Below are 10,659 nucleotides of genomic sequence, written 5' to 3' on the forward strand. Positions count from 1 at the left end.
AGACTCAAAGAGGTTGGCTTGTTTAGCCTAACCAAAAGAAGGCTATGGGGAGGTATGACTGCTCTCTATAAATACATCAGAGGGATAAATACTAGAGAGGGAGAGGAGTTATTTAAGTTACACACCAATGTGGACACAAGAACAAATGGCTATAAACTGTCCATCAACAAGTTTAGGTTCAAAATTAGACAAAGGTTTCTAACCATCAGAGGAGTAACGTTCTGGAACAGCCTTCCAAGGGGAGCAGTGGGGGCAAAAAAACCTAACTGGTTTCAAGACTGAGCTTGCAAAGTTTATGGAGGGGAAGGCACGATAGGACTGCCTACGATGTCCTGTGGCCCATCGGTGACTGCCAGTAGCAAAAATTCCCAACTGCTGGAGCCGGGATACGAGATGGGGAGGGCTCTGAGTTGGTACAGAGAATTCTTTCCCAGGTATCTGCCGGGTGGGTCTTGCCCACATGCTCAGCGTCTAACTGATTGCCATATTTGGGATCAGGGAGGAATTTCTCCCCCGGTCAGATTGGCTGAGACCCTGGGGTTTTTTCACCTTCCTATGCAGCATGGGGCATGGGTCACTTGCAGGTTTAAACTAGGGTAAATGGTGAATTCTCTGTAACATGAAGTTAAACCATGATTTGAGGACTTCAGTAACTCAGCCAGAGGTTGGGGGTCTATTTCAGGAGTGGGTGAGGTTCTGTGGCGTGCAGTGTGCAGGTCAGACTTGGATGATCACGATGTTCCTTTCTGACCTTAATGTCTATGAGTCTATGAAAAGGAAGGGAAGAGAGTGTGGCCAACTCTTTGCAATTTTGTCTCAAATTTCGCAATATCTGGTGTATTTTTAAAATCCACACCTTTTGTGGTTACTTGCTTACATGAGAATCTCAGCTTTTTCTTTTCTTTTTTAAGTTTAAGTTTCTACCCTCATGGTTGCAGAGAAATGCTTGAAAATGTGACCTGAGTGCATCCAGAAAACAACTCTTTTTTTAAAAAAGCAAATAAAAAGAACCCCACATTTATTTATTTATTAAAAGATTTTAAAGCCAATCTCATGAGTTTTAAATGCTTGGGGTTGGCAATACTGGAAGATGTAACAATAGTCACTGGAGTCAATTGACATTGACTCTTGCCATGTGACAGGGATGTGACCATGTCCTAGACCATGTGATCAGGCTAGGAAATAAACATCAGTCTCTTACCAGCACTCAACCTGAGAACACTTAATCTACACTTTTTAGGGGGGACCAAAATACTTGCAGGGAATTTAGTGCAACTAATTGGCTTTTCCCTAGCAGTTTGGATATTTCATTTCCAGCCTTTCTGTATTTGTTACCAAAATGACTGCATTCCTCTTTTCTTTGTCCTCTGTGAGTCACAAACTGTCAGTGATTTTTTTTGAGGGGGGGGGGAAGAGTGGGCTACATATGGAAAATATATTTTGTTTTGTAATTAATGAAAACCAGACTTTGGGAAGTTGGCCATCCAGGTCTTTATTTATATGAGAGCATATGTCTGTGTTTTGTTTATGACTCACTCCTACCTCTTGCATTGTAACTTGGGTTTGTTTATGCAAGCTCTTTGTGGAATCCAAGCAACCTGGTGCTATATGAGCCAATAATTTATGTTCTCCAAAGGGGAAAGACAATGAATGAGTTTTCTACTCTGAAATTGGTGTATCCCAGAGCAAGCAAATAGTGTTTTCTGCCACTTGACTGTTCTTGGTTATCTACAGAAAATGTTAAAATAGAACTTTATTTTAAACTACCGCTAGAAGGATTAGGCTGTTATCCACGAAGGGAGTGATAACCCCCAAGTGAACCTTTCAATAAATCTTGGCTGCTTTTGAAACTTCCAGGATTTGAAACCCAAGCAACTGCTTGACAGTCAGGTGTAAATTAAGTTTGCAAATAGACATGGACTGAGGTTAATTTAGTGGGATATATTTTATTCTTTACTACGAAATCCTGAATTTTCTCGTTTCTTTTCTGTTAGTGCAGAAGAGATAGGTTAGGAATAAAAGGAAATCCACATTATTTCAGTAGTTTAATCAATACATTCTGTTTCATTCACAAAGGGATAGTTACTTACCCATAACCTGTGAGCAAGTTATGAACTGTGAACCGAAGCCCCCATCTAGTGAAGAACAATTCAACAATTTAAGAAGGTCTAGCATCCTAAGCAAAGGACTGAGAGCCAGGAACTGCTGAGTTCTGTTCCCAGCTCGGACAATGACTCACTGTGTGATCTTGGGCAAGTGACTTAACTACAGTCTTAGGCCTGGTCCACACTAACCCCCTACATCGGACTAAGGTACGCAAATTCAGCTACGTTATTAACGTAGCTGAATTCGAAGTACCTTAGTCCGAACTTACCGCGGGTCCAGACGCTGCAGGCAGGCTTCCCCGTCGATGCCGCGTACTCCTCTCGCCGAGCTGGAGTACCGGCGTCGACGGCGAGCACTTCCGGGATCGATCCGGGATCGATTTATCGCATCTAGACAAGATGCGATAAATCGATCCCAGAACATCGATTGCCTGCCGCCGGACCCCGAGGTAAGTGTAGACGTACCCTTAGATTCTGATATAAGCTACAGTGGTCTGAATTAAGAGGAAGGGCTTGATCCAAAGTCCGTGGAAGTCAATGGGAATGTTTCCATTAACTACAATAAACCTTGGATCAGGCGCTAACAACTTTGCAGTCAATGGAGATAAGTCACCATAAAACCAGTGTAAGAGAGATCAGAACCAGACTCTGTGGGTCTCAACTTCCCCATGTGCAAGCCTGAGTTAATAATACTTACCTAGTTCACCAAGATGTCATTTGGACTAATCGGTTCATGTTTGCACAGACCTTTAAAAAACAGAAAGTGTCACTACATACATTCTGGTGTTATATGCGACCCATGCAATCCTACTGATGCCAAGAATCCCATTCAAGTGAACACAGAATTTAACCCTAAGATTGTTGTCACTATTATTGCTATATTTTTAAGTATACAAGCCACATTTCCCTGATTTTGAAATTAGCATTATTAGTGCCAGTTTTTTTTTTAAATGCTTAATTTGGTAAGGGCAAAATTCTGTGCAACCCAATGGAAATTCAATATTAAAACAATATCTTTCATCATAGGTACTTACATGGCCCCCATTTCCTGTAATCTTTGGGCACCTCTCAATCTTTTAAATGTATATATCTTCACAACACCCAGGTTAGGTGGGGAAGTTCTTTTACCCCCATTTTATTAGATATGGGCCTAGTGGGATTTTAAAAGCACCTAGGCATTCATTGATTTTAATGGGAGTTAGATACCTAGTTGCTTGTGAAAATCCTAGTAGGCACCTATCTGCTGCTTCAATTGTCTAAAACCTTTAGAAATTTGGCCCAAAGTGACTTGTCCAAGGTATTTGGCACAGGAGAGACTTGTGCCCATGTCTCTGGAATGCTAATCTAGAATCCTAACCACTGGATCATCATTCCTTTCAATATAGGATCTCAATTTGTCCTTGAAAAATAAGTATAGTAGGGGAACTGAATGACAGTCTTGCACCTGAGTACGAATATTAGAAATTCTGGTAAGTTTTAGGGGTTTTTTTTGCAATGAATAAATTTTGCATATGCACATTCGCTTCCTTTTTCTGCCCAGAAAACTAGTGCTGAAGCATTTTGAGAAAAGGTGTTTTAATGAGGTGTTTTGGATGCTTCTTTGATTGTACTTACTTATGAATGGTTTTTGAGTTTCTCCCATCCACCAGATATTACAGAATGTAACTTACAAAAAATCTACAGTGATTCGCATTAAAGAGACAGTATTTACTCACCCTTACTGCTCTGGTATCTGAGAGATTAGTTATATTCTCTCTAAGTGTAGGCGTTTACTGTAGTATCTCTGATACTGCAACGTGGCAACTGTTGTTGACTCTGACTTTTCCAGTGTGACTGTAGTGTAGACAGCTATCAATTTTATGACTGATTAGTTCAGGTCAGTGCTTAGGGTGGTGATATTAAGGAGCACAAGTACGCTAGTGAGTCTGGGAGCTAAAGAGAACCACAGAGTCTATGTTCACTGGCTTCAATAACGAGTCTTCTTTATAGTCATTAAACTGATTCCTGTCACTTCTCAACTGCAATGGATACTGCAGTGACCATTAAAGGGCAGGGTGAAGCCATCAAGTGTGCAGATATTGTGATGTATGCCAGATTGGTGACCAGTCCTACCAAGGTTGATAGCTAGTACATTAAATCAGTGTGGCATCTCTTCACTACCATGTCCTCCAACACCATGGGAAGGCATCGGAGCAGGGACAGAGAGCAGGCCCCTTCGTGGCAGTCCCATACAGCAGTGGGGTTAAATCAAGCCCATTGTAAAACATGTAGTGAAGTCTTTATTGCTTTGGAGTTTCACAGGTCATTAGGCAAAAGGAATGAAAAGCAGGTTGGCAACTACAGGTTGCTCCAGAGAGGACACGAAGATGGATAGATCTTTGAGGATTGTTGTGTAGTTGGGGTCCTAAAGGCTTTTATCTAAACTGGCAATAAAGATTATAACAATTGTTCTTCCATGGCTGATTCAGCCACTATAAGAAATAATCTTGTCGTCTTCTTTTTTTTAATTGCTTTTTCTATGCTGGTTTCCATCTTTCTGTCATTATTTATCATCATCCATTACTATTAATCATTTCATTCTGCCCTATTAAACATGTTCAAAAACACCAGCTTTTCACCTTTCTAACGGTGGGAGGAGCGAGACAGTTTTCATTCATTTTTGTGTTAACAATGGATGTTTCTCTCCCTTTCTCCCCGCAGCCAGCTCACCACTGAAAAAGAGATTCAAGCGTCGGGAAATCGAAGCAATCCAGTGTGAGGTGCGCAAGATGTGCAACTACACGAAGATCCTGTCCACCAAAAAGAACTTGGATCATGTGAACAAAATCCTGAAAGCCAAGCGGCTGCAGAGACAATCAAAGACAGGCAATAACTTCGTAAAGAAGAGGAGAGGGCGTCCCCGGAAGCAACCTTTCTCATTTGACGAAGACTCCAGAGACCAAATGCCAGTTCTGGAAAAATGCGTTGACCTTCCCAGCAAACGAGGTCAGAGACCCACATTGAACCCTTTAATACTGGAGCAAGCAGCCAGTCAAGATACAGTCATGGCCACCATTGAGGCTGTAATAAACATGGCTCGAGAGACACCACCGCTTCCCCCTCCTCCCCCGCCGCCTCCTCCTCCACCCCCACCCCTTTCCCGGACACCACGAGTTGGAAAGAGGAAAAACAAACCGTATCTGCAGCAGCATCAGGAGGAGGAGGAGGAAGTGAAAGTGAAAAGGCACCGGAAAGCAAGAGGAAGTGAAAGTGAAATTCTTCCCTAGTACAGACACATCCAATGGACCGCCAGTATTGGGTGCTGAGCACTTCATGACCGACACACTGACGTGTGTAAGGGGTGTAGGTTCTGCTTGACCCCTGAAGCAGCATCAGAGTCACTCTCCTTCTCAGTAGCATGGCAGCCATAACCGTTCAGATAGGATGGACCAATAATAATCATCATCATCATTGTCATCTTTGGCACTAGCCCGTAGGAAAAGGGGGAAAGGAGCAGAGTGTGGGTGGGGGGATTTCAAAGTTAATGAGACCATCCACTTTGCAGTGTCCAAAACAAATCAGCATCTCAGCATTGCTGTTCTCATATCTTGCAAGCGGAAGGCTGTCTTCTCAGTACTCAACTGAACATCATTAGAGCTGCATACTCGACTTTGATTTTATTTGGTGGGTCAGGCACAACTACGAATAGCTATACCATAGTAGAACTCACTGTAAAAAAAATAATAATGTAAATTCCTCAACTGTGATCTCTGTTATGATCTGTTTGAATTCATTTAATTTTTTCAGTTTTATAAACCTGCTGGGCTTTGGGGACATCATAATCCCAAAGGGCCTGAATCCTTACTCTAGCTATACTTTTTTTTCTCAGTTATTTGCCTACTTACAAGGACTAGCTGCAATATAGGCAATACACAAATACAGCCTTACATGCACACACACGCTCATTCCGAGTGCTATCCTGAGGAATGATGGAATAGCATCATGTTTTAAAATAAGGTGTACATGGATATTCAGTAATGGTAGCACCTTTCTGTTAAGCAACTTGTAATTCCCAGTGGCATGTTAACAAAGGGGTCACCAGTCACCAAGTTGTTTTCATGCTCAGTATATAGCAGTAAAGAACAGCAAGAAACTTCCAGGGAATAGACAATATTGTACAATATGGATAAAATCACCAAAAATGATGGGGCGGAGGAGGGCCCAATCCTGCTCATTCTCATCTCCAGGAACTCCCATTAAAATCAGCAGGAATCCCAGGTGCAGAATGTTTGCGGGATTGGATCAAAACTGTGTAGCAATGCCTTGGTATGTTGTTTAAAAAGAAAATAGCTAAAGTAGGTTATTTAAAAATTACAGAAAATAAAACCATATGAAGAAGTAGGTTATTTCTTGGCAATTACTTCGTAAGACAAAAAAGGAATAAGTGTTCTTATCTGAAAAATAAAAATAATGTTCAAAGGGTAGCACCACTGCAATTGTATTAATGCCACTTTGGACAAGTTCTCCAAGTTGTGGTTGCCTTAATAAACTAAAAAGTTTTTTTGTACATAATGTAATTACAAAGCTATCAGTCTGCATGGATGCAAACTGTGTGTGACAAATCGTCTCTTTAAATGGTCAGTTTAAATTGTAAATTTCTCCTTCGAGTTGTACTTTAGCCATTGATTTTAGTTTGGATAAAATATCTGATCTCAATGTCCACAGCCCAGTTAAAAACATTAAGCAAAACTAAGACTGAGGATGAAAGCTATTCCGTTGCAGTCATAAAACTTTTTAAAAGTCAGTTGTTGAAATTTTAAAACAGGAACTTTCAACTTTATTTTATTTTATTTTATTTTTAATTCCTCCAAGATTCTGAACACCTGGCATGGCAAGATTAATGTTAGTCGAGGAAGTGAGAGAAATTCCAGCTAGGGAGTGGAAAGTGGAATTATTAAACGATTCCCTAGTTTGAGAAATCTTTGATGTGGCTTATTGCCAAGGAAATTTCAAATAGCATGACACTAAATAAATAAATAAAGATATTAGTTCTCCAAAAAAAGAAAGTGTTCCTTTTCTGTTCTTTATGTACAGAATCATATCAAGACTATGGTGTTAAAGGGACACGGTAAACATAAAGCTCATTCTTTTTAAAGATTGATTTTTTTCTTACTTCTGTTATAGCACCTTAGGTTATTCAAACTGAATGCATTGTTAAAAAAATCTAGGGACAAATTTTGTGGTCTTAACTCAGTTAAAAGTCTCATTAAAACCAGTGAGAGGGACCATAGGATTCTGTTCCTAATTTGTTTTTGCACCATTTATTCTACCAATTTGCTTTTTGTGGGGGTTTTTGTGTTGTTTTTTTTTATTATTATTATTATTTCCTTTGCAATTCACACAGTTTAGGAGTAGCCTGGTCAGTTTCTCATTCTGTTACCATCAGTTTTGCTTTCTGGTCATCATGAACTAGCGCAGTGTTGCTGGTTGAAGTCTTGGTACTGCAGAGAAATGTTTAAATCCCCGCCATAAGCAACTGTATTGGTATTTAATTTTTAAAGGAATTATTTTTTTCTCTCCCTTTGGCCTCAGACGTTGACAGTGTCTCTTTAAATGCACAAGAAAAGTGTATTCTTGTTTTCCAGGTAGACTGTAAATGGAAACTAATCCCAGCATTGACGGATCCTAGATTCATACTCAAGTGTTCTGTTTCCCCATTAGCATAACAGAGGGTTGCATGCTTAGCAAGTGGAGAAAAGGTCTCAAAGGGCCAAATTTCATCCTTGGATGCCACATGTGGATCCCATTGAAGATCATCAGAGCTGTCCATGTATCTCCAACGGCTGAATTTGTGTCCTGAAGTTTGGCTGTCCCTACAGAGGTGCGCCGGGGAGCTGCCCCCCATACACATAGACACCTCCCACACAGCATCCAGGCATAATGCAGAGCTAGTTCTCCCTGAGCACTAGACTATGGAGCCAACTCAGTGCTTCATGTCCCCAAGAGGGCAGAACTAGTGATCTGAGGGGGTGGCCGGAACCCTGCCCCATCACACTCTTGCTAACAACTGAAGGAAATATACAGTCTGCTGCCCACAGGCAGAATGCTTAAGATTGCCTACACTCCGCCACTACTATCTCCCCTGCTTCTCTTCCCTGCAGGGTTCCACATCGGTATAAGGGCACAACTAGGAATCAACAGTAGGTATCCAAACAGTAGCTTCCAAAGAGTTTACAGTGACACATTATCTAGGTCAAGTGGGCTTTAACCAGCACGACTGAAGATTTGTTGCTTCATCGCAAGAGCTTGCAGTGGAACATGGTAGGAAGCAAGGATGCTCTGATCCAGCACTGGCTGTTTGTCCAAAGAACAGCACCGCGCCGCCAGTATTGGCTGGCGGATGATTAGCATGCTAATTTGTATGAAAGCAGGCAGAAAATGTTGCTAGGTGGCACTCAGAATTTGTGTTCTGCATGTTGCATAGTCTATAAAGATGATAGGCAAGTTGCTGACAGAATAATATTATAAGGTGATGTACTACATGCAGGTCATAAAGGATTTAGTTTTAGGGCTTAAGGCTAAAATCCCACTCCTGAAGTTTATTACCCAACATTATTCCAGTAATGAGCTTTTTGATTTTTTTTCTCCCTACCACCATTAAGATTTACTGAGGAACTGCCTAAATTCTCAGAACATATTTCCAAGGACTGACTATATAAAGCAAGGAAAGGGGACAGTTGGGAGCGGGGAGGGGAAGCAGTTTCTTGAGCCCTTCCAATACTAAATGTTGCGTGAAGCACCTTGCATGCTTTTGGGCACTGTAGAAATAAACAACAGCAACACTAATAATAATAAATACTAGGGTTCTACAGCATGGCCCATAATTCTCCATTTTCCAACAGTGTTTTGGACTATTCATTGTGTTTGTATTGGTTGTACTAAGCTGGGCACAATGGGGCCCTGGTCCATGACAGAGGGGTCGCAGGTGCTACGGTAATACAAATATATAATAACGATTATTATTCTATACACAAGGATCTCCCAAACTCTTCTTTTCACAGCCCCCAACTCAGGAAATCACTTAAGCATGTGTTTAAGCACTATCCTCCTTAAAGGGATGCTTTTCTGAATTGGGGTGACCCCGATCATGCCTTTGTGATACTTCTTCCTTCTAGCATCATCCAAAATATGAGGTGCAGCAGTTCTGAGACAATTAGAAGCACATTTAAACAAGAGAAACCTAAACCTAAAGACGCCTCTCTAGGTTGTATAAAACACTAAAAAAGGAAAAAAAGAAAAAAAAAAGAACAAAATCGTAAAACCATAAAAAAGCTGCCAATTGGACAACATGGGGAAAGCAGTTCAATCCCATGTTGGTTTGTTTTACTTTTTTCTTTTTCTTTAAGCTATTTCTTAAATAATAAATGCACATGAAGTGTTAAATATGTATATACTGTATTTCAAAAAATTAAAAAAAAATTCAAACGAATGGGGCACAAGATTGTTCTATAAGTCGTGCTGGCTAATTTTTAGTTTGTATTCATAAGTGGTTTTTAAAAGCCTTTTTTAAAGTGTAATTTGCATGTTCTACTTTGATTGTATGTAAACATATTTTAGAGCAAAAAAATGTATTTGTATTTTATTGAATATAGAGGCAAGAGAAAAAAACCTTGTACATTGTTTGAAATGTTCTTTTTGTAACAGTTTTTATTCATGAAGCATTTTTGTACATTTAAAAATGGATATGGACTTGGTGTTATTTGAGGCTTAGATACATCTGGCATGCTTTAATGTCATGCTCCTTCATGATCTTAGATGTTGGTTTTTAAACATTTTTTTCTAAAACAAAGCTCAGTCTTTTGGCTACCAAGTCTGGTTAGCACAGTGTAGAGCACTTAACTAAAAAAAAAAAGAAAAAAAAAAAAGAAAAAAAAAAAGAAAAGAAAAGAAAAAAAAAAGTTAATCCTATTCATATGTTATTCATTGTGTGAAATTAAAGGAATTCAATTCAGTCTAACATGAGTTGTGAATTCTTTTGTCTTATTTTCCATCTGTTTCACATCACTGAGGAGTTTAATAGCTTTTGGATACCAATACCATGCACTCACAAGCCCTCTTTATGGTAATGGAGAAAAACATGCTTCAGTTCTCTTTTTTTTCCAGAACGTCCTTAAAAGTGTAAAAAAAAAAAAAAAAAGAGAGAGAGAAAGAAAGAAAAATGTCACATGTTATGAGCCTCATTTTCCAAAGCGCCTTCAGAATTTGTGTCTGGAAACCTAGGCCTGTGACTACTGGGGCCCAACCCCCAGTGACCCAGATTGTGCCCCCTAGAAAAATTCATGGGCAGGAATCTCTGCAAACCTACCGCATGGAAACATGGATCAGCTACCTTCACATCATGGTATCCCTTGCTCTAGAAATCATGGAGTCCTCTCCTGGTGGCCCATGACCTTTGCTGAAGGAAGAGCGGGACTCACATCGCGGGGAGAAGTGGGTAGCATAGCGGTGGTGACAGGAGGATGCATCTCTTCCCATTCCTGCCCCATGGAGCTCTGGAGATAAAAATAATACGGTC

At 40.3% G+C, this 10,659-nt stretch overlaps 1 protein-coding gene across 2 annotated transcripts in view; it reads left to right on the forward strand.

Moving 5' to 3' along the window:
* The window catches only part of SETBP1 (SET binding protein 1), a 306,763-nt gene extending 301,392 nt beyond the window's left edge, over positions 1-5,371 (forward strand). For both annotated transcript variants that reach the window (XM_065406939.1, XM_065406941.1), the window contains one exon: positions 4,806-5,371. In XM_065406939.1, coding sequence (XP_065263011.1) covers positions 4,806-5,371 — 566 coding nt within the window. The remainder of the gene's footprint in view (positions 1-4,805) is intronic.
* The last annotated feature ends 5,288 nt before the right edge of the window (positions 5,372-10,659 follow it).

The sequence above is a fragment of the Emys orbicularis genome, chromosome 6, assembly GCF_028017835.1.
Source record: "Emys orbicularis isolate rEmyOrb1 chromosome 6, rEmyOrb1.hap1, whole genome shotgun sequence".
NCBI lineage: Eukaryota > Metazoa > Chordata > Testudines > Emydidae > Emys > Emys orbicularis.